We start from the raw sequence: 26,815 nt of genomic DNA, 5'->3' as shown, positions 1-26,815 counted from the left end.
GGGAGTATCCAGCTGTATTGACCAGGGGTGGGGGCCGTTCCAGGAGATGCCTGTTTTCCTTGTACTTTTTCTCATTTCTCAAAATTTTTACAAAGAACACTCCATTCTATACTGAGAGAGACTAAATTCATTAAAAAGGAAATCTCAAATTGTTCTTTTGGTACCATCTGGATGTGTGACATTTCTTGCTCTCCATGTTGGCTGAGTGTACATTAAGGTCAGGAGCCCGGAACCTTTGGGGGCCCTACCACACCCCTTCCCATGAGCCCTGAAGTGGCCTCTGAAGGTCTCTCAGGTGGACCTGGAGTGTATCGCTCCAGCCTCGACCTTCCCCTGGTTTGGGCTGAATGAGTGGAGCTGTGTGCTGTCTGCTAGAGCTGTCCTCCTTGCTGTTGGTCCCTTGCACAGGTGCAGGAAGGGCCTGCATTGGGGGTCTGACTGAAGAGCCAGGTGGCTGTCCTCTAGGAGCTCTGAGGGAGCCCCCTGCCTGCTGGCCTAGATACCCTGTTTGGAGTGAGGCGAGGACCACACCTGGCCAGTTGTGCATGGTGGCTGGTTCTTCCCAAACAGTATGCATGGGGTGCCCTGCAGGTACAGACGGCTGGCGAGTGGTGGGGAGGACTGACCAGTGCTTTGGTAGGTCAGACGTGGCGGCTACTGTTCCACGCTGCACTCTGAGACGAGGGTGTTTCTGTGGTCTTGAGTGTGTGCCAGGCATGTCTGTTGGAGAGCAGTGGTGGGAACCTGAGTCCACACACCCAGGCCACAGTGCTCCATGCAGCTGTTGGCCGCCCACTCCGCTTCACAGCTGTGTCTGCCTTCTTGTCATCCCACGGTTGTGGTTGTGATGTGCTGTAACTGGGGACACTTCAGATGGCCCTGGGAAGCAGCTGCACGTCTGCTCACGGGGCTTCCTCAGGGGTCAGCTGTGGTTGTTGGGCCTATGGCTTTAAAGTCTGCATGGCGCCTTCCAGACCCGTCCTTCCCTTTGCTTACACATTTGGACTCAGTTACAGATATTTTTAATGCCGGAGACAGGCACAGGTACTTGCTTTAAGTCACATGGCAGGACTTTGGATTCATCCTTCAACTTTGCCCTAACCATGGCCACACTGGTCCTGTCTGTAGGCACGCTGGCCGTGTCTGCAGTGTGCTGGCCGTGTCTGTAGGCCCATCTCATGGCTGACAGTTGGCGACATCCAAAATGCCACTTACTTTGTTGCTATTTCACCAATGTTTTAAAATATTTCTTTGAATTTCCATGGATATAATTTTTTAAGGAAAAGGGCTTCTGTTCATTCACTAACTGCTCAGTTAAGAATTCTAAGTTGGAGCTGAAGCCGAGGTTGTTGTGATGCCCTCTTTGGCTGCCTTGCCACGGTGCTTGGTGAGCTCCTAGCTGGACGGGAGGGGGGTCTGCAGTGGGTGGGTAGATGCAGCAAGTGGCTTTCACCAAGGCTCCTCTTGTTGTGTTGGACAGTTTTGTTCTCCCTTGTGACTCCTACCATCTCTTACCTTGCAGCTGGCTGGACACCTGGCCTTAGCGCCCTGCTCAGGTGCTGAGCAGGTGGAGAGACATGGTCTCCCTACCTGAGCTCCAGGCCTTTCCTCCAGAGCTCTGAGGTGGAGGCTGCACTAGAGTGGGTGTCTCGGCAGCTGGGTCCAGGCTTCTTTGTGTGATTTCAGCATGGTTTATTTCAAAGGGATGTTTGGAGGGACGCTCTCTTAATAGCATCAAGTGTGGCTTTTTGGGTCAGGACTCTAGAGGTGAGCCCAGGAGAGACCCCGCAGTGTCAAAGCTCTTCTAGCACCGAGGCGGCTGGGTTCTGGTTTCCCATGGGAGAGGCCTGGCCTGCGGGGGTTGCACCTCTGTCTTGGTCCATTGCCCTCACTTCCCTGTTTTCCAGCTGGGCCATGCAAGGATGCCAGTATTTTCCTGAAGCTCAGAGGCAACCTGTAGTAGGAGAGTAAATGTGAACACTGGTTGTGTTTCCGTTTCAGATGCACTTACGACGTCACTGGTTGCTGCTTTGAGGCTATAATTACTGCCCAACCTGACTGGTGGGATTTGCTGCTTTCCTAAGATTTAGCTGAAGAGCCTTGAAGGGCGAGGGGTTCTTCCTGTCCTGCCTGTGGCTTGTGGGTGTCCCAGGTCAACTGCGAAAGAACAGTACTGCCCACACCTCCCCAGAGCAGTGTGCCTACCCAGAGCAGTGGACCCTGCTCTCTCTCTTCTGCTTTGTTCGAATGTCCTAGGACACAGGTTGGGGAAACTTGGCAGGACTGCAGCAATAGTCGTGTCCTGTAGGTGCAGCCAGGCACCCACAGCTGGCAGGGGCAGGACCCCTGGCACAGCAGGCATACTTCAGTGCCTCAGACAGAGGTGGGTTGCGAGGTGGATGGAGCAGAGTGTCCCAAGGATGTGGGCTTGAGGTACCAACAGAGCTGGCCCTTCCTTTGAGGCAGAAGCAGAGCTGTGACACTGGCTGGCTCAGGACAGTGGCAGAGGCGGGTGCACCCCGCACGGTGGAGGGTGCGTGCTTGTGCAGGCTTTGGCATCTGCAGAGCAGGTGGCTGCTGGGGCGGACGGTGTGGCTGTGCCACCTGGCTGCTGTGTTAAGGCAGGCTCTCAGGTTCTTCTAGCACCTCCGACAGTCTGTCCTGACTCCACCCTGCTGGAACCTGCATGTGTGTTCCTTTGCAGACCCTTGTGAGGGGTGTCCTTTGCACAGGGCTGAGGAGCGTTTCCTGATGCGCAGTCTCCTCTGTCCCCAGGAATGGTCCTTGTGCGGAGCGAGAATGGGCAGTTGTTAATGATTCCTCAGCAGGCCCTGGCCCAAATGCAGGCCCAGGCCCACGCCCAAGCCCAGCCTCAGAGCACCATGGCGCCCCGCCCTGTGGCCCCCACAAGTGCCCCTCCCGTCCAGATCTCCACCGTACAGGTGAGTACATGAGGCCTGCTGAGTGGCTGTCCCAGGCTCAGCCTGCCCCTGCCCTGCTCCATGCCACCATGCATGCTGAGGAGGCCGTGCCACAGGTCAGGTGTTCTGTGCCAGTGGGCACCAAAACGTGTGGATGCCTTCTGACCCACCATCAGGTGGGGCCTGGGTTGGCACCACCTTCTTCCTAGCCCAGGGCTGTGCTGGCTCAGAAAAACCCACTCCTGCAAACTGAGCTCAGCACAGCTGACTGAGTGGGGTTAGAGTGGGTTACTCAGGGTCATCTGCCGGACTGGTCCTTGGCCCTTATTCCTTGCCTCTTGCAGTTCACCTTTTGGTGCCTTGGTTTCCTCCTCCGCAGAGTGGAGATGGCATCAGCATGCACATAGCTCGAGGGACTGTTGAGGGCTGAGCCACAGTCAGCTACTGAGTCATGGAGCAGAGCAAGGGCCGAGCAAGTCCAGGCCCCTCTTGTGGGGCAGCATGTGGGCTTCACAGGGCTGCCCCCACATCTGCCCTCTGAGCTGTGGGCAGGATGGGCACTGATGCTGAAAGCCGAGTTCCCGGCTGTGTGCTTCCCAGTGCCTGATGTCCTGTCCATCCCCATAATGTCTGTGGGCACATGCCGTTTACTACCTGCTCCCACCTGGTGCAGTGGCCACATTCAGGCTGGTTGGCAGGCTGGCAGATGAAGTGAAGGAGGACGTTCCTGGCTCTTTCCTCTGTGACTCGGCCGTGCTCCTCTGGGGGGGGGGGTGCCCCTGTCCCCTAGACAGGGGTGTGTTCATGCTGCAGATGGATGTAGGCCCTCAGTATCTGAAATAGTGCAGGGTGGCACCTTCCAGGCCAGCGTGTCCTGTCTCTGAGCAAGAAGCTCTTGGACAGCATTTATGGCTTGGCTTTGCTGGTGGGCTCTGCTGCCACCGTCTGACTGTCCTACTGCAGCTGTCAGCTCTTCTCCAACCTCACTGCAGCCGGGAGGTATCTCTGCCCTGGCCCTCCCCTCCACGCTGCCACAAGGACCCCCTGTGGTGGGGATCAGCAGCACCCCGAGACAGCAGTGCACAGCTGGCTTCCCTACGGTTGCTTTTGTGCAGAGGTCCCGTTACGTAGGCTTGTCAGAGTCTCCTGGTGTCTCAGGAGAATCTAAGAAGAGCTGTTGACCATAGGCTTTTGCCTTGGTGAGAAAGCTGTAGACAGGAGCTTTTACACTGCTCATTGTGACTCCGCTGTGGACCCACCTGAGTGCATCAGTTAGTGTCAAGGATTGGTTTTTGTGTGCATTGGGTGGCTGTGGAATCACTTTCACATTAGCTTGTTTTACACGACAACTTATTTTCAGGCTCCTGGCACACCTATCATTGCACGGCAGGTGACCCCCACTACAATAATTAAGCAAGTGTCTCAGGCCCAGACGACGGTACAGCCCACTGCAACCCTGCAGCGCTCCCCTGGGGTGCAGGTAAGAGACAGCAGCCCGGCACATCTGTGGGGCTCTTGGACACAGTGTGGGTTTTCTTTGCAATGACCAGGCCTTGTGAGTTTTTATTTTGGATACCAAGCTGAATTTAAACAGGAAGGCTCTCTGGGAGGAAAGGGACTGTTCTTTACCTACTAACTCAGAATAGATCAGGGTTCATTTTTCTTTAAAGCTGCATGGAATGTAACACCAACAGCACTTGAGAAGCTTCCCACAAGGCCGAAGCTAAGATCCATGGCCTTAGTAAGTTGCCTGAGACCCAGCCAGGTGTACTTGCAGAGAGCGTGTCCGCTGCGCGGCTCCTCTGTGCAGCACCTTGGTGCTCACGGTGCCCTCGTGCTGGGGACATGGGCACTCTTCTCATCCTGCTGCTGAGGCATTTGCAGGTGAGCTGAGGGAGCATTTGAACCTGCTGCTGTTCTCCTGGCCAGGGTCTGCTCCAGCTGTGCGCCAGCTACCAGGCTGCACTGCCTCCATGTGCGTGAGCTCTGGCCTTTGCCAGGATGACAGCACAGTTCTGGAAATGTTCATCAACCCTAGTGGGTTGTTTTTAAAATAGTGTTTAGGCTGTGGGAGAGGAGAGTGCTCTGCTGCTGCTGGTCCAGTGGTGTGTGTTGATGCTTCTGACAGACTGGCTCCTGTTACAGAGGCAAGGAAAAGTCTGGCCAGGGAGGCCCACCTGGCCAGGGAGCCACCTGAGTAGGGAGGCAGTACTCTCTGGGACTCAGGTGGGAGCAGCTGGAGCATGTGGCTCAGAATCTTTCCTGGTCTGGTGTTTGTGGGTGTCCATAGTCATAGGGCCCTGCAGCGTTGATGCTGGGTGCAGCTCCTGCCCGCTGACCTGTGGTCTACACAGCAGTGCAGCCGTTACAGTGTTCCCCGTCTGGGGGGATGGGGCAGGGGTCCTAGTGCAGCCTGGCCCCGGGCCCCCTTTGTCTCTCCTGAGCCCGTCCCTCGTTCCCACTGGTGGCTGTGGGAGTGCAGGCTGAAGAGCAGCTGAGCGGAGCAGAGTAGGACAGGGGGCTTCCCAGGAGGAGTTTCTGCCCTGTCCTTGTCACTGCCTTTCCCTGGTGGGTTTCTGAGACGGAGTGAAGTTCCTGGTTGAGATGTCAACTTGGGTTTGGTGAAGACAAGATCATTGAAGGAGGGAGGCTGTCCGGGCACCAGCTGGGGGGATGGGTCACTTGTCCCAACAGGCATCTGCCCTCTCCCGCTGGCTGCCTGGTCTGCCCTTGCACGTTTTCTTTGTGAAGTGTGCTGTTTGGTGGATTCTGTGAGTGAAGGCAGTCCACCCTTGCTGCTGTGGAGGAAGCCTGCACAGAGGCCTCGCCTGCCCTCCAGCGCTGGACACTCAGCCTTGCACTGCCCTCTGTCTTCAGAAAAGAGCAGTGTTTTAAAAATTGGAGGAATGAGATGGTGACAGTTATATTTATAAATTGGAAAAGCACTGATTTAAAAAAAAAAAAGCAGTCAATATTTGTATCACAATTTTTCATGTAAACTAGAAATTTTGGGAGTTAGAGATCTGAGGCCCAAGGTGGGAGCTGTCATGCCATGTGAAGTCTGGCTTCCCCTTTGCTTGGTGTGTGTCCCTTTGTCTGGCAGAGGTGCCCTTGCCCACCAGCAGTGTGCTGGCACTGACCACCAGTGTCAGATTCCTGTGGCCCCTTGTGGGGAGCGGGGGAGATGGGCTTGGTGTCGAGGGGAGCCGGGACTGTGCCTGCCATGGTGGCTGGCCGCTGTGTGAGGTTGCAGTTGAGGAGTGCTCCCCTTTCTTGCCCACTCTGAGGAGGGCATGGTGGTCACCGAGATGATTCATACTGCCACCATGTGCCTTGTACTGGTGCGTCGTCCTGACCAGTTCTAGACACCGGAGGGCAGCGCGTTCCCGTGGCGGGTCTCCAGGCGTGCGTCCTGTGGCATGGCCCTCAGCTGTCCGGGTCCCCCCTCTGCAGGAAGCCTTATCTTTCACCGGCTTTGGCGGCATGGGAGGCACTCACCTCGTGCTTTGGACTCTTGCAGCCTCAGCTGGTCCTGGGCGGCTCTGCCCAGGCAGCTTCACTCGGGACGGCCACAGCTGTGCAGGCAGGGGCACCTCAGCGCACGGTCCCAGGGGCAGCCAGCGCCTCCACAGCTGCCACGGTAAGACCGCTTCTCCTCAGTTCTCCCAGAGCCACCTGCTGCTCACCAGCCAGAGCAGGGCTTTGAGCCGCCCTGGGTTTCTGTCCCAGACTGCCGGCTGGGACGCAGAGGGCCCCAGTCCCATTCCTGCCAGCTCGCAGCACTGGCACACGGAGGCCTGCAGCTGTAGGAGCGTGAGGCAGGCTCTGCTGTCTGTCCTCTCTGCCTCCATGAGGGGCACTTGAGGGCAGGGGCCACTGAGGGGTGGCAGGAAAGGGCCCTAGTCTTTCCACTCGAGGTTTCAGACAGTACAGACCTGGGAATGGCAAAAGCCTCTGCAGTCACGTTTGACAAAATGACATGTGGCCACAGGGCACTGCAGGCTGTAGAAGAGCCCTGCTGTCTGTGTCCTCTGGACCTGGACCTTGGGCAGCTGGCATGGTGACTTAGACCTTGCTTCCTCGTGCTGCTTTGCCGAGTACTTTCCATGGATCTTAGTGGCTGCCTTGGAGTTGGGACCTGTGTAGGGATGGGATCGGTCCCTCTCGGTGGTCAGCAGCACCAAGGTGAACGTCCTGCAGCTTCCTCTTGTCTCACTCTGGTCATCTCAGTTGCCTTCCTAGAGGGAGTTCCTGGGCCAGTGCGAGGCAGGCGTGTGCCTGTGGGGGCTGTGCCCAGCAGCAGCTCCGAGGGGCAGCTCACCTCCCTGAAAGCAGCTTAGAGGCAGCGTTTACCTCTCTTTTCCAGGTGTGCACGTTTTGGCTTAACAGAGGTCACGGTGAAAATCTTTGAGTTTTTACCTTATTTCTTTTTTTTTGAATCCAGGAAACCATGGAAAACGTGAAGAAATGTAAAAATTTTCTGTCTACGTTAATAAAACTGGCTTCATCTGGTAAACAGTCCACAGAGACAGCAGCTAACGTGAAAGAACTGGTGCAGAACTTACTGGTAAGGAGTGCGGGGAGTGCCCTTGCCTCACGTTGGTGTGACGAGCACAGAGCAGCTGTGCCCGGGTGCTGCCCAGCCTGCCATGCGCAAGCCAGTGCTCTGACATCTCCTGCTTGAGGAGAATGGGCCAGCGTTGGAGGGGGTGTGATGGGCCCTTCTCCGAGGCGGGTGGCTGTCACTTGAGTGTGTGACGTCTCGGGAGGAGGAACGAGACTGAAGAGGCATGTCTTTAGGGGTCTGCCTTCTTTCTCTTCCCTCCCCCACTTGTTCTGCTTTTAAATGGAGAGTTTCAAGCACTTCGTGAAGTAGGAGCGGCATCTTCTCCAGCCGTCTTTCCCAGGTCATGTGCAGGGGGTTGCATCTGCGCCCACCCTGGCCACCTCCTGCACTCCCATGCCTTGACTGACCCAGGGCAGTCTCTGATGGGTGTGGGCACACTGACACAGGCGGAGTCCTCCGCTGCTGCGCACCTGGTCTGTATCCCTTCCCAGTTTCTGTGAAGTCAGGATGCACACTAGGTCCAGGTGTGCGGGCGGCGCTCTCTGAACCTGAGCACCTCCGTCCTCTGGCTCTTGTTTCTTTCCTGGGTTTATTTTTGAGGAAACTGGTTGTTGAACATCTCCTGGACTTTCAGAGTCCTGCATTTTCTTTCTGCTGGTGCAGTTTGCTGGCCTAGACTGGAACGCACAGCTGGACTGCCGGCCGTCTCTCCCAGAGGGGGCTGCAGGGGAGGCCGCCCCGGCAGCCCAGCACTGCAGCCTTGTTGGGCTGAGTCCTTCTCCACCTGCTGCTGCTCTTCACTCCTCAGCTGTCTCTAGCAGTTGCCCCCAAAGCACTGCATCCTTCCCAGGGCCCCAGTGGCCCCGTCCACCCTTTCTAACATGACCTCTTTGTAGCCCAGGATGCTACTGGCCACCACCTCTGACCTGTCACTTAGGGCTGGGTTTGGCTATCAGCAGCGAGTAGCCTTGAGTACAAGTGGCTCTTGACAGGAGAGGCTCGTCCTCCTGTGACACTCCCAGTGCTCCCTGCCGGGTAGTCCCTTGTCTGGCTGCTGGTGCTTCTGCTTTGGCAAGAGAGCTGGTGTCCTCCAGAAACCTGCCCAGACTCTGTGTCGGGAGGACCCTGGTGGCTGTCTCTTCTCCTTGACCCACGAGCCCCAGGTCCCAGATTTTCACAGACACAGGTGCTCTCGACAGCCCACCTTTGCTGTGCCCACTGCCACCTTCAGTCCAGGCTCTCCAGCCCTGGGAGGACGCAGCGGTGCTCCCAGGCCTTCTCCTGCCCCTCTGCCCACTTGCCCACGCTGCAGCACAGCAGAGAGGGGCATGAGGTCTACTTCCTGCCTGTCTGGTTGGATTTCCTGGCCTTTACATAAAACTCTCTTGAAAATTTCTGGAACAGAATTGTCCCTGTCTCTCTTGTGGGCCCTCATGCCCCTCCTCTGATGCCATGCAGGAGTAGGCACGTAGCCAGTCCCTCCTGCCAGGTGTCCTGACCCTACCTGGGCTGATGCTGTCTGCATGGCCTGTGCTCCCTGTGCTCACAGCCGTGGCTGTGATAATGAAGTTGTCTCAGGCCCATCTGTCTCCCAGCCAATGCCTGGCGTCCACGGGTTGGGGTGTAAGCACTGAGGGAAAACAGTGGTTGAGGAAGAAACTTGTGGACACGAACCTGGCCAGCCAGGGATGTGGCTGAGTCCTGGGTGAACACCTGCCCTGTGCGTGGGGGGCCCAAGTTTGCTGCGTGTGGCACGCTGACTGCCCTGCTGCTGCCAGTGTGGAGTGATGTGGAGTAGCAGCGGGTGCGTGCAGCTGCCTCACTGCAGGGTCCATGTGGGTTGTATTTTTAAGGATGGGAAGATCGAAGCCGAAGATTTCACTAGCAGGTTATACCGAGAACTCAATTCTTCACCTCAACCTTACCTCGTGCCTTTCCTGAAGGTGAGTTAAAGCCGAGCACCTGCAGTAAGGGCAGAAAGTCAGTTCTGGTCCAAAGGAGCTTTTCCATAACCCTGAGCCCTGACACTGGTCGGGCCGTTCTGCTGCACCTGGGTGGAGAGAAGCGCCCCTGCTGCCTGGGAAGTGGGGTGCTTCACCAAGTAGGGGATACCCTGGGTGTGAGATTGTCTTAGGTGACCATTGCTGGCATTACATTTAAGGCTTTTAAAAAACACTGGGGATTTTGTTGTTTGTTTTGTTTTAAAAGTAAATTTTAGTCAGTTCTTCACAAGCACAGCCCTGCTTGGGGGGAGGCAGGGTTAGTGAGGGGTTCTGCCGCAGGCTCTGTTGAGCTGGAGGAGGGTTCTGAAGTTAAGGATTGAACCTTGCGCTTGAGCTGCCCCTGACCTCTGTCATCTGTCTCCTCCAGAGGAGTTTACCCGCCTTGAGACAGCTGACCCCCGACTCCGCGGCCTTCATCCAGCAGAGCCAGCAGCAGCAGCCACCCGCCTCACAGGCCACCACCGCACTAACGGCCGTGGTGCTGAGCGGCTCCGTGCAGCGCACGGCCGGCAAGACGGCCGCCTCCGTGAGCAGCGCCCTGCAGCCCCCTGTCATCAGCCTCACGCAGCCCACACAGGTGGGCCCTGGCAAGCAGGCACAGTCTGCACCGCTGGTATGAAGGCGCCAGCCTTGCTGGTCCTCCGCAGTGCCTACCCACGCTCCTGCTGGCCTCTTAAATACCGCCACGGCTCAGAGAGCCCTTTCCTTGGGCAGGTGGGGAAGCTTCCGCGGGGAAGCAGCTTGGGTGTTATCTCCAGCGTAGACCATAGCCGGCAGCAGAGGCCCCGCAGTTCTGTTTGCTTCCCAGTCAGGTGAACCATGCTCCCTGGCACTGGCAGGCCTGCCACCTCCCGACACGGGGCATAGTGTGTCTCTTAGGTGGGTGCCCTCTTTGGTTAGGGAAGCCTTGGCGTTGGGCGTGGGGCCAGAGGTGGGGTGAGCTCTCGTCTGGACGGGGTGTCCGGCTGGTGTGCTCTGGGGGTGTGCAGGTGGACCTGGGCTGCTGACGGACAGCTCCTCTCTTCCAGTGTGGAGCTGGCCCAGCTTCCGTCTTGAGGCTGCGTTCTCCACTGGAGCAGGGTGGTGTGTGCTTCCCCTGTAGGCAGGTGACTCCTCAGAGTAGAAAGGCAGTTTTTACACAATTCGAGAGGCTCTGTCCCTCTAGGAGCGGCTGGACAGTGACTCCCCAAGCTCCTGGGCCTCGTAGCAGGCTGTGTGCTGCCAGGCAGGCCAGGCTCTGCGGTGCCCACTCAGTGCTTGGCCTTTGCATTTGGTGGGCCTTCCTGCAGTGAGAGCAGGGTGAGGTGTGGAGGAAGGGAACTGGGCATGGTAGGGCTGTTCTCCGCCCCTGGGGTCCCTGTTGGGGATCGTGTGCCCTTTGCTTTAGCATTGTGTAAGGATGGAATCGTCCTATTCAGTCACTGCAGCTGACTGGCCCACAAGGTGAACTCTGTTGAAGGAAGACTTTGTGGGCTGTCTCTTTATTGGGAAGTTTTGGCCTCTGGCCCTCGATTATTCCAGTAGCATCATAAACTTTCCTCTTGGAAGTGTGCTGTGCTCAGCAGTAGGTCTGCAGTCTACGTGTGCAGCTGACTGGCCGGGGGATTTGATTTGTCTGTTTCACACCAAGGCCTGAGGTGGTGGCGGGGGCTTTTTCTGGTGCTCTGCAGGCTCCTTAGTGGAGCTGCTTGGGACTCAGCCTGTCTGGTGTGAACCTGTATGTTTCCTTGCAGAAATGGCTCCTATGCAAAACGCTCCTTTAACCCAGCCCGCCCCCTCGTCCCCTGCGACTACTTCATGTCATAGTGTGCACATACTAGGGCACCTTTTTCAAAGTCAGAAACACCTAGCCAAACACCTAGCCCCCAAAGGTTTGCAGCAAGGCCATGTAGATCTGAGCCGTGTGTCCCTGCACCCCTGCTTTCTGGGGTAGGGTACAGTAAAGGACGTGGTCAGTACCACCAGCTCTGGAGCCTGCTGTGTTGACAGGGTCTGGACAGTGGAGTTGGCAGGGCCTGCAGTAGGGGAACTTGCCCCAGCACAGCCTGTGGGGTAGTAACAGGGAGCAGGCTGTGCCTGGAGCACAGGGCCCTGCAGAGCCAAGTTCAGGGGGAGCTCAGCCCCAGACCAACACAGAGGCCACCCATCTCAGGAAACTTAGCTAAGGAAAAACCATTCGCCTGTGGCCACCAGGCGGCAGTGTCACTTTGACAAGTGAGAGAGAGGTCTGATACTGCTGCCCTCCGGGATTGGTCTTGCCCTGTACAACCTGGGAGCAGCAGCCCTGGGCTTCGTCTCCCCTGCCCTGGCCCTGTGGACCCACGCACAGAGCGCTGGCCTGGGTTCTGGGGCCAGGCTTCTTCTGCACCCTGGGGCTGAGGAGCACAGGTGTCTTCCTAGAGCTTCTCCATGGGTGGGACGGGACAGGTGAGGGGACTCGGGACTCGGTACCCTTGGGAGTGTGCTCACATGCTGTACTCTGCTGGCTCTGCCCCAGGTGATCCAGCAGCCCCCGAAGCCAGGAGCCCTGATCCGGCCTCCGCAGGTGACCTTGACCCAGACGCCCATGGTCGCCCTGCGGCAGCCTCACAACCGGATCATGCTCACCACTCCCCAGCAGATCCAGCTGAACCAGCTGCAGCCAGGTGAGGGCAGGGCCAGCCTCAGTGGGGCCAGCCTCAGCGTGCTGCTGTCGAGGGGAGAGCGCGGCCTCAGGCCCACCATTGAAGATGGACTTCAGTGGTGGCATTTGTGATGTGTAGCCAGCACCATCACCAGTGTGGTTTGGAAAGTGACCTGTGTCAGTCTCTTTTCTGAGACTGGATCCCACTGTGTTGCCCGACTCATCCTGGCATGGGCAGTCCTGGGCCTCAGCCTTCCGAGCCCCGAGCCTCCAGGGCATTCGCACACGCTGCCTTGTTGTCACTGCTTGTCAGCTGGCACTCCTGTGCTCCAGGAGGCTGGGGAAGGGAAATGCTCGGGATGGGCTTGGACTTTGGCTGCAGCCTGGCTCTCGAGCACGTCCCTTCCCTGGAGACTGAGGCGGGCTGTGCCTCTGCTACAGCCCCGCGCTCCTGTCCTTGCTTTGCAGTCCCGGTGGTGAAGCCCACTGTGTTACCTGGAACCAAAGCCCTTCCTGCCGTCGCCGCGCAGGCAGCAGCCGCACAGAAAAACAAGCTCAAGGAGCCTGGGGGAGGTTCGTTTCGGTAAGGATGAGCCTGAGCGCCCCAGGAGACCACAGAGGAGAGCCCCGTGCCCTTCACCACGCCCTCGGGGCTCCCGTGGGCACCTGGCAGCCACATCCTCAAGGAGTCTTTCCCTGATCCTGACCTCACATCGGTCGGAGCTGCAGCTGGGAGGCTTACTTCCTCCCCCAGCAGGAGGGGAAGGTGCTGGCTGGCTGGCGCTGGTGGACATGCACTTTCATCCTGCCACAGCCAACGCTCCAGGTTCCCACCTCAGAGCCAGCACCTCATAGGCCAGGTGCTCACAGTGCCTCAAGGGGCTGCACTGCCTTGGTCTCTGCTAAGGGCCAGTCTGAGCATCCCCTAGAGGCACAGAGGCTCTTACAGGGACGTGTCCTAGAGCTATAAGCTAGCCTTCACTGTGACCAAGCAGAATGGCACTTCCCTTTCTCAGGTGTTCCAACCCTCAAGCCATCAGGCATGTAGGGCTGGGCAGCCCCAATGGTCCAGCAGGGGTGCTTGTCACCTGGTGGGAAAGGGAGGATGACCAGCTACTAAAAGGATCAGAAAAGTCAGTGAGCCACTTTCCTGGGTGCCTTGTCGTCTTGCTGTCCAGAAAGAGAGCTGGAAGTAGAGCAGAGGGGACGAGCTACAGACGGCTGATGGCTTTGATGCAGGATTGACATGTGGCAGCTCATACCTTAGGTCTGGTGAATGTCTGGTGCTCGACCTTGTCCTCCGAGAGCTGTTTTCTGTTGAAGGAGAGAGGGATGCGTAGCAAAGAGGCTGATTGGGACTGGGCAAGGAAGGGTGTTGAGTAGAGGCCACCTGCCCGTCAGAGCAAGGCTCAGGCAGGAGCATGAGCTACCCAGGTGCCTCTCTCAGTGGCCACGGCCGGGGCTGTGAAATAGCAGAGGGCTGCCCTGGGGCAAGACGGAACCGAGCCCCTGTGAGGAAGCCAGACACTGGGTGGAGTGTGGCTGGGTGAGGGTTAGGGCCAGTACTCAGCCTCATAGTGGCTCCCTGTCAGATGCCCATCACCTGGGGAGGCACCACCCCACCCCGTAGCACCGGATAGGTATCAAGCTGAATGCTCCTGGGGTGGTGGTCGTGTGGGGGGGGCTCTGAGAGGGCTGGGGCTGCAGGTGGCTGGGAGCAGGTGTCCACATGGTGGGTGTCAGGTGGGCATCTTTCCTAAGTTGGGAGAGTTGTTGGTGCTCTTCTTCGGAGAACCTGTGATTATTTTAAAAATAAATTAATGTTAGTGGTAAATGTTGTTTTGGTACCGGGGATTGAACTCAGGGACACTCAACTGCTGAGCTACATCCCCAGTCCTATTTGTATTTCATTTAGAGACAGGGTCATACTGAGTTGTTTACTGCCTGGTTTTTGTTGAGGCTGGCTTTGAACTCACAATCCTCTTGCCTCAGCCTCCCAAACTGCTGGGATTACAAGCATGTGCCACTGTACCTGCCAACCTTTTTTTTTTTTTTTTTTTTTTTGTACTAGGAATTGAACCCAGCATTGTTTAACCACTTAGCTGCATCCCCAGCCCTTTTTATGTTTTATTTAGAGACAGGACTTGCTGAGTTGTTGAGGCTGGCCTCAAACTTGTGATCCTTCTACCTCAGACTCCCGAGCTGCTGGGATTACAGGTGTGAGCCACTGTGCCTGGCTGGTGGTAAATTTTTTAAAAAGAAGGTTTCCCATGGTGCAAAACCCTCAAAGCAGTTGGTTTTTGCTGTCCTGGAGGTGGCTTGGACTCTGGTTGAGTCTCCTTCACAGCCACGTGCAAACTCAAGTTCAGCTCTAGGCCTGCACTGTGCTGAGTAAGGCAGAGAGGCTCCTCTGGAGAAGACAGGACCCAGCCAGCAGCTTCTTGTCCCCATGCCTGCTGTCACCAAATCAGAGCCACCTCAGCCACCTCAGCGCTGCTCCTGATGACTTTCTGCGCAGCGTGAGTTATCTTTCCCTCTTTTTTCCAGGGACGACGATGACATTAATGATGTTGCGTCAATGGCTGGAGTAAACCTGTCGGAAGAAAGTGCAAGGATACTGGCCACAAACTCTGAGTTGGTGGGCACGCTGACGCGGTCCTGTAAGGACGACACCTTCCTCCTCCCCGCGCCGTTGCAGAGAAGGATATTGGAAATAGGTGAGTCTGCACTGCGGGCGCCACCAGGATCCCTGGAGTCCACCTGTGGGCTTGGTGCTCTGTGACTTTGATAGAGACTCAGCGCGCTCCCCCGCGCAGCTCTGTGGCAGGTGTGTGGGCTACTGGTGAGCATGCCTCTGTCTTGGCGTGGGGTTCGCCTGAGTTGTGACTTTCGTGTGATTGATGGCGACGGTTCTCAGGTAGTTGACTGTCCTCCACACGCTTCCTGCCTGGGCAGTCCCTTGAGTGCACAGAGCAGTGTCGGGAGAGACGGTGAGGTAGCAGCCCCAGGAGGACGTGCAAATGATCTTAAAATACTTTTTTTTTTGCCTGCTCTGTAGGTAAAAAGCACGGCATAACGGAATTACATCCAGATGTAGTAAGTTATGTATCCCATGCCACACAGCAAAGGCTACAGAATCTTGTAGAAAAAATATCTGAAACGGCTCAGCAAAAAAACTTCTCCTATAAGGTAATGGGGCCGTTTTCCTGAGGAGAATGTCTTTCTATTGTCGACCCCTGACCATCCAGGCTGTCTGGAAGCCTGTCCACGCTGGGCAGAGGGTGGCGGTGTCCCCAGTGCCCTGTATACCTTGCACTTACTTTCTTAGCCACTTGGGGCTTTCAGCTGCTCTGTAGGCCTGGGCTAGGGAGGAAGGCCAGGAACTTGGGGGAGGGTGCTCTGATGGGAGGGCACCTTGGAAGGTGGACCCACAGCTTCAGAAATCACGGAGTCTTTGCCCTTCCTCAGTCCCAGGGCTCCCAGAACCTGCAGGTGCCAGGCCCTTCCCCGGCCTTGATCGGAACCTGCAGGCTTCAGATCTGCAAGGCAGAATGTGCCTTCCTTTTTAGCAGTCACACCAGTGGCTGGGAGCTGGGAGAGGCAGATGCTGCACACTCCCTGGGCCAGGGTCAGCACCTCAGAGCAGTGTCTAGAACACACTCAGCCACTATGTCTTTAAATGTTTCTGTGTTACTGTGGGAAATTTAAAATGAAGTCAGATGATGTCAAAGTATATAAAACAGAAACTGTCCCGAGAGACCCCAAAATAAACAGCATGAGACTTCACCCTGACCGTGGGCAGGTGGAGTCATCCAGGGAGGCAAGAGGAGGCTGTGTCCACTGCAGATGGGAACAGACCAGGGGAGGGGGCTTGTGCACAGACCATCCAGCCTGCTGGGTTCCAGATTCGTGACAGACAATATTTCTGCTTTTTTTTTTTTTTTTTTCTGTAGGATGATGACAGATACGAGCAGGCAAGCGATGTCCGGGCTCAGCTCAAATTTTTTGAACAGCTTGATCAGATTGAAAAGCAGAGGAAAGATGAGCAGGAGAGGGAGATCTTGATGCGGGCAGCAAAGGCAAGTGCTGTATTGCTCCCAGCCCCCTGGGGACCCCCGTCCGCTCTCACAAACTCGCCTACAACTCTGGGTTCTGAGTAACCAAAGCGGTGTTCGGTGCTGGCCTTGAAGGAAAGGTGGCCGGGCACTTGTACGTGGAGCTGCAGAGTGGTGCCTGTTTGCTCTGAGCGCTCTCTGCCCTCAGAATGTAGAGCTTCCTTAGATTCCTGCTGCCTCCGTCCTCCAGGTCCGGTCCACCTAAGGCAGAGTGCAGTAGGGCAGCCTCCTGGCTGCACACCAGACCACAGCTCAGGCCCACACTGCCTTCAGAGCCAAGCATGGCGCCTTGTGCTCATCGCGGGAGTCAGACTGAGGCCACGCTGCCAGCAGGGTCTGCTGGGAAGCGCAGGGGATGGGGCTTGGTGCTGGGACCCAGCCCTTGCCCCAGCCCTAGAGCCTGCAAGGCTGTGCCGCCTCACCCACTTTGCACCCAATGAGCCAGACCTGTGCTGAGCTGGTAGCGTCAGTCAAGACCATCCCTAAGATCCATTGCATCCGGTGGCACTGATGTTTCTTAAGCATAATGATTTTCCCCATAGTGTGTAGCCGAGGTTTCCAGCCTTTGGCTATAAGCATGTAAAAAACTTATAACCTAGAAAATGTTGTGAAATGAATAAGGTTAACACATCTGTTAGGAGATGCACATTTAGGTCATAATTTGTTTTTCCATTTAATTTTCAAAAATAGTCTCGATCCAGACAAGAAGACCCAGAACAATTAAGACTGAAGCAGAAGGCGAAAGAGGTGAGCTCACCAGCCACAGGGTCCACTGTCACTTAAAGTCCATGTCACCTAGACTGACAGGAGAGACCACATGGGGTTCCTGAGCAGGGCGTTGATGTAGCTATTTAAAATGCTGCAAATGTGAAGATATACCTGTCAACGGTGTTTTCTGGTGCAGACAGCTTGTATCCTGCTTTTAGGTTTAACAGTGACTGTGGGTGGGACTTATTCTCTATACTTAAACTTGTTCTTACTCTCTGGGTGTTTTAAGTTGATCATCTATTGCTTTTAAAAAATACTTATTTTTCTAGTTACAGAATATGCTCACTGTTAAAAAAAAAAAAGCCAAAATACTAAAGAAGTTACAGTTTAGAAAATTTCAGAGAGCGCTTGATATCTGCACTTTGCTTTTGCTGTTAAGTAAAAACATGCATGAAGCGATGGTCCTTGTTTCCTTTCCAACATAAAGATGCAGCAGCAGGAGCTGGCACAGATGCGACAGCGGGATGCCAACCTCACAGCCCTGGCAGCGATCGGGCCCAGGAAAAAGAGGAAAGTGGACTGTGCAGGGCCGGGATCCGGAGCAGAGGTATGGCAGCACTGAGGGGGCGGTCTGGAAGGGAGCGTCTTAGAGACCCTTCCTCAGCAGGCAGACTCGCACCGGAGTCCATGCTTAAGTTCACATGTCCTCCCGCCGCCTTGGAGTCTGTTTTGCATTTGAAACTGACATTCAGTTCCACTTTCTTGTGGGTATCGATAGTTTGCACAAAGGGAGGTCACTATGGTTTGCTGGTGAGACTTGGGAGGGACTCCAGGGCAACTCGCACTCTAAGCAGCGAGCCTGAGGCTGGCCGCGTGCCGGAAGGGCAGGGGCCGGAGAAGACCTGCAGGAGGGTGAGCTGCACAGGCTTGGGGAAGAGCCCTCACGGATGTCCCTATGCATCCCCGTGCCTGAGTTTTGTTAGTTTCTTGTTTGTTACAAACCTAGTTTTAATACATTGTTATTTTTGCTGTAATTTGTTAATTTTTTTTAAAGTAAATTTCATGGAAAAAAACACATCATCTCTTATTTACCTGTTCACTTGCCTTCTCTGGTGCACTTGCTTCCTTGCTACTGTTAGAGATACCGAGGTGCTGCAAGGAATCAAATGGTGCTGGGAGGTGGGCAAGGCAGGCCTTCCTCCTGCCCCAGGAGTGCACTTCAGAGCCTGGCTGGCAAGCACACCTGGGCGGGCCGTCCACCCAGTGCCGCCCTTTTCTCTAATAGGAGGAGCTGAGGGTTACAGTCCATGCTATTGGCTAATTTTAAAATTGGGTGGGTAAAGGGAAGGGCTATAGTTAAAATGTCGACAGTTCAATCTTATGTCCCAGTTAAGGTGCAATGCTATATTCTGTAAATGGACCGTCTAACTTTCTGTTTCCCACAGGTCCCCTTTTCCTTTGTCACACCTCTTGGTTTCGTTTCCATTGTACCCTTTGGCATTACCGTCCACCTAGTCATGCTGCTTCCTGAGGTGGAAAGGCCCATGGTAATGACTTCTGCCCTTTCAGCAGAGGGCCATCCCGGTGAGGAGGAGCATTTGGGAAGGTCCTTTCCAGCTCTGTTGAAGTTGTCTTCTTTCCAGGTCTTGATTAGAATCAAGTCTCCAGGCTGGAAGTGATGAATTGCCAACTCTAGAGGAGGGGTCTGAGCAGCAGCTCATAATTTCTTTACCCCCCACCCAAACCAAACACAACAGAACAAAACAGAAAACCCAGAAGGTCTCAGATTGACTCAGAACAAACGTGTGATTCTGACAGAGTTTTTTCTGATATTTACCAGTAAGTCCTGTATAAAAACCCTAACCCTTTATAACCTCCCAGTTGTACTGACTTTCAGCAGAACTGACACATGTATCTCAAGCAAAAGAACCATTGTCGTATCTTTTCAATGTCCGTGTGTGGCTGCGTTTTCATCATACTTTCCTGCCAAGTGTCTAAGACCAAGGTGGTGGAAATTGACCTCTTTGGTACACACTGTTAGAGTCCGCGGAGATTTGTCAGGGATCCCTCTGGGAACTTGTGAGAAGCCTCTTGGCTCCTTTAGCTTTTCCTTTACTAGTTGTGCCATCTGCTGGGATTGTTAGGGTCTTGCTGACCACATGTGGATTCCCTTGGAAGCATCAGGGACATTTCCTGTCCAGTAACCCTCCTTTTTTTTCAGAATGTGCACTGGTTGGCTTCCTGCTCTCTAGGATCCTCTTGATCCCCCTGATCAAGGTCAGGTGACTCACTGGATGTGTAGAGCCCTTACAGAAGTCCTGTTGTTCCCTGACTTTTGGCTGACCTAAGAGGACGAGGGCCAAAATATTGGCTGTTTTTACCTTAGCCCTTCTACTTCTTTAACTCTGGTCTTCAAGTTGTTTTGAACATCCAGCAGGCCAGTTTCACAGTCTTAACGTGGGAGTCAATATCAGTACTGGAGGCCAGCTTTATATCCTGTCTGTCCTGTAGGTGAGGCTTATTGTCTCAAATCAGTGGCTCTGCAAAACATTAACAAAGTTATACATTTTTACAAGAAAAAATACAAAATGAAATCAGCAGTAGCAAAGAACATTCAGTTTGTGTTATAGCTATGAACCAAGAAACATGATTTTTATAATCCTAAACCTTTATTTTATTTGGTTTTTTATTATGTCCCCTGTTTATTTTGAGATGACAGTAATCTTTACAATAAAAATCTGTCCTTTGAACACAACTTTAAATGAGCTAAGTAGGTCTAGTCTACTTTGGAGCCATGCTAGTAGGGTGAGAGACAGAGCCTTATCTCAGGTAAGGAGGGGCTCTGGACAAGTAATACAGTACAGCATTACATCTGAAACATGAATCAAACAAAAACTAAGAGAACTCCTAACTTTTTTTTTGATAGAAAAAGTGGCAAAGTGCTTTCGTGTTTTGCAGTGTAAGCCTTTGAACAAATCAGACTCTCCTTATTACCTCACAAAAATACATTTAAATTCCTATTCCAGTGTAAAAAGTAGCACAAAATTTTATATATCTTACTGATAACAGGTTACCTTTATCCAGTTACAGAACATTAAATGACATAAATAAATGCTCAGTAGCTGGGCACGGTGGAGCACGCCTGTAATCCCTGTGATTTGGGAGGCTGAGGCAGGAGGATTGCGAGTTCAAAGGCAGCTTCAGCAAAAGTGAGGCACTAAGCAACTTAGTGAGACCCTGTCTCTAAATAAAATACAAAATAGGGCTGGGGATGTGGCTCAGTGGTTGAGTGCCCTTGAGTTCAATCCCCAGTATCCCTCCCCCCAGATATAAATAAATACCTGATTAAATTTGCTATTTCTATGTAAATCTGAAGGAGATTACCATTACAGATCACTTTGGTTTGGAGAACACCAGCATGATAAAGTATTCCTTTAAGCTTTTTGGTACATACGTTATCTCTAGTCACATATATTTAGGGTGTCTGGCAAAGCTGACTCAGTTCATGTTTTAAAAATTTGTTCAGAAGAGAATGGATCCCCATTAATGTCTCTCTCATGGTTGGCTTTTTTTTTTTTTTTTTTTTGGTACTGGGGTACTTTTACCATAAGCCACATGCCCGTTCCTTTTATTTTTTATATTTTATTTAGTTACAGGGCCTCACTAAGTTGCTGAGACTGGCTTTGAACTTGCAATCCTCCTGCCTCAGCCTCCTGAGCCACTGGGATTACAGACATGGCTGTTGTGCCTGACCACTCACGTTTCTGTCACGCGCACACGACTTCTCGGGTGTCCCGACCACCCAGGAGACACCTCTCCCTTGAGCTCAGGAGTGGATTTTCCTGCTTTGGTTCTTGTGTGGATTTACTTGTTCACTGCGTGCTTGTTGGGCCCGTGTGGGCCTCAGGGACCACAGTTTCCTCCCCCCTTCCAAGGCCACGACAGGTAGTGGGACAGGCCTCCTCTGAGGAAGGGGTTCCCATGACCCCCGGGTGATGTATGGAGCCCCATGTTAGGTCCAGTGGTCAGCAGTGCTGAGGTGCTGTAAAGAGACCAACCAGTGTGGTTGGGATTGGGCTGGCCAGTCAAACGCACTTCTTCCTGAGGGCGTGCTGCTGCCCTGGCTGACAGGTGCACCAGCAGCACCCACCAGCTTTCCTCCCTGATGGGGGCCGCCCCCTGCTCTGATAGGAGGAGCTTGGGGTTACAGTCTACGCCACTGGCTGGCTTTAAAATTGGGTGGGCAAAGGGGACATATCTACAATTAGTTACGAGTTAGTGTCTACAGTTGGGTTTTATACTGCCACGTCCCTCTGGCTCCAAGGACAGCCTGGTCCTCAGGCTCCCCGCATGCAGGTCTGCTGGGGACCCAGGCTCCACTTCCATTGACTTGAATGTAAGTAGTTGTTTCATAACATTCTGAGGGACGTCCTCACTGGCCCCCACTCCTGTCCACTCAGTGGCTGACTCTCATCCTCATTTTTGAGGGATGTTCTCAGGGCTCTGAGGTTCTGGGTGGTTGTTGTTTTCTCCTGCAGGACTTCAGGGAGGTTTTCCTGCTAGGTTCTGTGTTGAAGCGTGGTTCCTGGATGGGCATTCGGCCTCAGGTCCTCTGAGCTGAGGCTCCTAGGTCAGCTTTCCACCGTGTTGGAAGCAGTACGGCCCTGTTTCTTCAGTGCTTTTTCTCTCTGGTCTTCTGCGTGGACTCCAGTTCCGGTCATGTCAGACCTGTGGGTGTTGCCCGCAGGCACTGAGGCCTGTGTCCACTTACTCGCATGTGTTTCTCTATTCCGTAGCCTGATGATTCCTGCTGCTCTGTCTTTAGGTTCTCAACCAGACGGAGTTCTGCCATCTCCAGGTGTCTGTTAGGCACCAGGGAAGTTCTCATTTGTGAATGTATTTTTCAATCCTAGGATTTCCGTTTGGTTCTTTTTTCATTTCTAATTAGTGACTGGGGTTTCCTGTCTGCCCCTTACTGAGGCCATATTTTCCTGTAAATCTTTGAACATAACTTGTGAAGTTTTTGTCATGTCCGATACCTGGGCCGTCTTATTCATTCTCTGTTGATAACTTCCTCCTGTCTGGGGTCAAGTTTTCTTGCTTCTCTGCGCATCTGTGAGTATGGTTGGGAAGCTGGCTGCTGTGGGTGTCACGGGGAGGCTCTGAAGCGGCCGAGTCTTGTTTAGCAGGCAGACAGTTGTTAGCGGCACATCACTTGGATTGTGTGGGCTCTTTCACTGTAGGGAGCTGTGAAAGGTCAAGGTGTTTCTGGGCACGGTCTTAGACTTGGCGACAGTGGATCTTGCCCTGGGGTGTGACCCTTACTCTGAGGGAGAGCCCTTTCTGGCGTCTCAGCTGGCCGTGCTGCTTGGGCAGGCTGGGCTCAGCTCCTCTGCAGCTCTTCTGCCCTGAGCTCTGTCTCAGCTGCTGGTTGCTGCACTTGGGTTGTCTTGCCCACTCACCAGTGTGGAGGTGGGTTCTGGGGCTGTTGGCAGCCTGTGGACCAGGTGTGCTGGGGCTCGCCTGCCAAGTGCCAGCAGTGACCTCCTGGTGTGGAGACTGGGTTTTTGGCCGTGGGGTATCCAAGTGGTCCGGGGGAACCCTCCCAGTGGGAGCTAGGTAAAGTGCTAGAAACCCAGGCAGGCATGTCATCAGTGCAGGTCTGTGCTCAAGGCAGAGTAGGGCAAGTCCTGGGTGGGTCAGAAATAAGGAGAGCACAGAGACTAGGGACGGCCAGGGCCATGGCAGTGAGAGGGCTGGTGGAGTAGGCAGGAGCCAGAGGTGGTTGCGCTTCCCAGAAGAGCCTGCCCTGGCTGGGCGGCCATGCAGCGCACACTGCGAGTGTTGTTCAGAACCAAGAGAGATCCCGAGTGTGGACAGCACAGCCAAGAAGCGTCAGGGCCAGACTCTGGCATTCCGAGGAGGGGTCACAGACACGGATGCATTGTTTTGCTGGGTTTCTCTCGTGCCTCCTGGATCCTCCTTAAGGTACAGATCCTTGTAGCCCGTCAACCCTTTCAAGTACTAGGACTCTGCCAGCCACCTGAGAAACCCTGATCTTCCAGCCCCTTACCATCCCCCCAGAGTTAATCACTGAGATCAGAAAGGGGTGCAAGAACACCGTGACCCCCAGATGTGCACCTGGGACACTCTGGCTCACCTTGCCATTTCTTTTTAAGTCTTTTAAAATCTGTGTCTGCTGCCCAGCCTCACCTGGCTTTCCCTCCTGACAGAGCCTGTGGAGGGACCGAGACGGCTGGCCTGTGGTGTTTCCTGCCACAGGCTCCTCCGTGCACTGGTGGTGTGGCTCAGCAGGTGCCTCTGTCCTCGGCCTCCTCAGCCGGACTGCAGATGCCTCCGCTGGGCTCCCTCTGCAGAAGGCCTGGGTCCTGCTGTGCCCTTTCTCCAGGGGGCTCAGGGTCTGCTCTGCATGCACCCCTGACAGTCCACTCCCCGAACTGCTGATGGATTGAGTGACAGAAGCAACGGTGTTTTAACTTTATCACTGTATTTATTTATTTTGATGCTAGGACTTGAACCCAGGGCCCTGGGCATGCCAGCTTATCACCTGGTTTTTATTTATTGCTGGAGTGGTTCTGTAAGGACTCCCCCACCCCCGCCCCTGCCCCCCTGTGGCTGCCCAGGCTTGCCTGCAGTTCCTGTTCTAGGAAAAGCAGGACAGACGCCGAGTGCTTCCTTCATTTCCTGATTTTTTTTAAGATGACAAATAGACTCTCACCCTTAGAAGGTGACACAGACTTGTATCGCTTTAATCTCTGATTCAGGGAGGTCACCTTTCTGTGAGTGTTGTTCAGTTGTTAGCGGCGGATCACCCTGGATGGTGCACTGCAGCTCAGTGTGTGTAGCCTGAGATGTGTTAGGGCGTCCTTGTCTGCGGGCGGTCTGTGCCCTCGCCCTGATGGCCTCTGCTCGAGTCCCGCCTGTGTCTTGGTTGTTGGAGAGTTGTGTGTGTGTAGTGGCACCTGCCCTTCCTCAGAGGCCTCTGCAGGTGCTTCCTCCTTGCTGGATTCCCACCAGTCTCCCCGTGTCCTGTCATCTCCTGGACCCTGTCTGGGGCACTGTTGGCATTTGGTTGTGTGTCCTTTCCCTCTGCTCTGTGGCGCTTGTGGCCTTGCCTGGTCTCTTGGCCTTGTGACACTGTGAAGGGCGTGCTGTAGGAGGTGTCCTGAGTGGGCTTCAGCTGGGCAGCCCGGGCTCCTGCCCCATGCCCCTGCTGCTGCCGAAGGGATGGAGGTGCTCTCAGGCTGGGTTTCTGCCCCGTGAGGTTCGTCCCTTTGTGCCTCGAGGTCCCCTTGCACTGCCCGTGCCCTTTCTTCCCTCGCTGCACCTCGGCCTCTGCCTGGCTCTGGCCCCTCCGCAGGCTGCTGAGTGCATCTGGGTGTCCTGCTGCGCCTTTGTGGCAGTCCTGTGAGGAGAGCTGCTCTCCACCGCGCCCCCCCCCCCCCCCCCCAGCCTGGGTGTTCTTTCTGGTGCTTGTGTTAGGGTGGGCATTGGCTTGTTCTGTGGCTTGCGTGGCCCAGCTTTGGTCCGGCGAAGCCCCTTTGGGGTGGCTCCTATGTCCTTTGGATGAGATCCACAGTTTCCAGGGTCTGCTTGCTTTCCCAGGCCACAGCACACTCAGGCCGTGGGGTGGGTCCTTCCCGGGCAGTGGTGGTGAGCAGCAGGCCCACCAACTTGCTCTCCGCACCTGCTTCTGTCTGCCCCGTCCTGCTGCTGACAGGGTCTGAACTCAGACCTCAGCCCTCCCTGGGTCTGCAGCGGATGCACGTGGCCGTTTGCCCCCAGTCTGCAGGTACTGAGAAGCAAATGCTCCTGTACAGGTACCCCGCCGCAACTCCGTGGGTCAGCACGCGGCTCTCCCGATGGCTGCCCCCTGGCCTGCCTGTGGTTGGTGTTCCCTGTTGGATGTCCACGTCTTGGTTGGCTCATGACTTCTGGGTGCAGTGTTGTCATGGCTCCAAGAGTCAGAGCTTCACAAAAAGCTGTGTACGCGAGTAGGGACGGCCCATCACGTAGCCCCTATCCCTGCTTGCTACCTGGGAGGTGGTGCAGAGCAGGCACCCTTTCTGCTTGGTGCCTCCGGGCACCATGTTGCCCTGTTGAGCACTCATGTGCCTTGGGTCATGTGGCATGGCCACAGGTGGGCTGCAGTGCGGAGCCTTGGCCCATGTGCCCTGGGGCCCTGGGGGCATGTCCGGGCCAGCTCCTGTTGTGGGGTTGCAGGCCTGGCTTGTCACCTGTGGCAAGGAGGCTGGCCTCCCCACAGCCTTGCCAAGACATGCTGCCGCACTGTGAGGCTGCCAGTGTGGGCGGTGCTGACATGGTGCCTGGTTCCTGTGGGTGCCGGTGGGTGCCCGAGAACAGGCTGCGTGGGCCAGGGCCTGCTCTGGTGGCCGCTTGCTGGTGGTTTTGCAGTGGGCCTCGTGGCTGGCGCACCTCCACAGCTTTGATCTGATCGGTATTCTGTGTCTCGTGGTAGGTAAGTGTCCGTAGGTGGCATGTTCATTGTGAATTGTGACTTGGAGCATTCAGAAGTACCCACCCATTTGTGTTAGTGGGTCACTGTGACCGAAAGATCTGACAAGAACAACTGAGAGAAGGAAAACTGTTTAGACTCAAGGTTTCAGAGGCCTTGGTCTGTGGTCAGTGGAAGCCCTTGCTCTGGGCTCAAGGTGCGGCAACGTGTGATGACCAGCTGTTAGCTCCCCGTGGCGAGCGAGGATCAGGGACAGAAGGTGTAGCCCCAGGCTCACCTTCGACCTGCCTCTCCAGCCCCGCCCCACCGCCTGCAGTGGCCCCCAGTTCTCTCAGAGCACTGGCCGCCAAGTGGGTGAGCCTGCCGTGAGGCCACGGCCCTGCAGCCCATTCACTCCGCCTGCACTGCCTCCTGTGGGCTTCCTGGGGAACACTGCGTCCAGACCACATGTCCAGCCTCCACAGTGGGCTTGAGGCCCACATTGACTGGCCTCACGAGTGGCCCTTGTTGTGGGGGTCTGCGGCCTGCAGCAGGGAGGGGACGGTGCTTCCTGCTCGGCCTGGGTGCGCGTCCTCCAGGCTCTGGTGTCAGGGAGGCTGCTCTGTGCTCCGTGGCCCCGTCCAGTGCCCTCACCTGCTGTGGTGTAGCTGTTAGCCACTGTACCTTTTGGTGGCTGTTCTCCAGCTCCCCTTCCCCCCCACTCTGCTGGCTGCCAGCGCCAAGGCCCCCCTCTGACCTGCACTGCCTGGCCTGGGGTCTCCCCTCTGCAGCCTTGTCCCTGGCCTGGTCTCCGTGGAGAGTGTGTCCAGCTGTTCTACGCTGCCCTGTGTGCTGTGCAGCCTGGTGACAGGCGAGGATGCGCTGAGTGCCCTTGCGTCTTGTGGTTGGAGATGCCATCTGAGAAGTGGGACCCGCCATTCTGTGCCCTTGCAGTTATTCCCTGTCTCCGCCCGCAGGCTCCTCTGTGCTGGGCTGACCCCGGCCGTGGGCTGGGGTCAGGATTCTGGGATCTAGACGGGCTTCCAGCCTCAGGTCGGGGCCACATCTGCCCCCTGCTGCTCAGGTCCTCACCCCTGGTCTCCCAGCCCTCTCTTCCTGGGCCCCGTCCCTCTTCAGAGCTGCTGGCCAGCATTCCTCGCCGCGTCTCCTCCCCCACGGTGTGCTGTGCTGGCTGGACGTGGCTAACCGTTTCCTGGCTGGCCTTAGCTTGGCAGGGATTTCCCACCTGGGCGCTCCCCGGACTGTGCCCTCTCTCTCCACCCTGGGCGCTGGGCGCTGGGCGCTGGGCTTCCTGCTCCCTGCTGTGAGGCGGTGGCGCCCTCTGCTGGCAGTGCTGCAAGTCCAGGCTGCCAGGGCAGGGTTTCTGGGTATTTGGGGTGGG

General features: G+C 55.4%; 1 protein-coding gene across 1 annotated transcript in view; it reads left to right on the top strand.

The window, feature by feature from the left end:
* The window catches only part of Taf4 (TATA-box binding protein associated factor 4), a 69,009-nt gene that overhangs the window by 37,777 nt on the left and 4,417 nt on the right, over nt 1–26,815 (top strand). Inside the window, exons 2-14 of the mRNA XM_027954176.2 lie at nt 2,776–2,942; nt 4,282–4,401; nt 6,442–6,561; nt 7,366–7,488; nt 9,342–9,431; nt 9,859–10,104; nt 11,989–12,136; nt 12,583–12,697; nt 14,662–14,831; nt 15,173–15,303; nt 16,068–16,193; nt 16,920–16,976; nt 17,425–17,544. Of these exons, the coding sequence (XP_027809977.2) occupies nt 2,776–2,942; nt 4,282–4,401; nt 6,442–6,561; nt 7,366–7,488; nt 9,342–9,431; nt 9,859–10,104; nt 11,989–12,136; nt 12,583–12,697; nt 14,662–14,831; nt 15,173–15,303; nt 16,068–16,193; nt 16,920–16,976; nt 17,425–17,544 (1,733 nt within the window). The remainder of the gene's footprint in view (nt 1–2,775; nt 2,943–4,281; nt 4,402–6,441; nt 6,562–7,365; nt 7,489–9,341; nt 9,432–9,858; nt 10,105–11,988; nt 12,137–12,582; nt 12,698–14,661; nt 14,832–15,172; nt 15,304–16,067; nt 16,194–16,919; nt 16,977–17,424; nt 17,545–26,815) is intronic.

Source organism: Marmota flaviventris, chromosome 2 (genome assembly GCF_047511675.1).
Source record: "Marmota flaviventris isolate mMarFla1 chromosome 2, mMarFla1.hap1, whole genome shotgun sequence".
Taxonomy (NCBI): domain Eukaryota; kingdom Metazoa; phylum Chordata; class Mammalia; order Rodentia; family Sciuridae; genus Marmota; species Marmota flaviventris.
The sequence above is the reverse complement of the archived record's forward strand: the minus strand, read 5'-3'. Positions and strand labels throughout refer to the sequence as shown.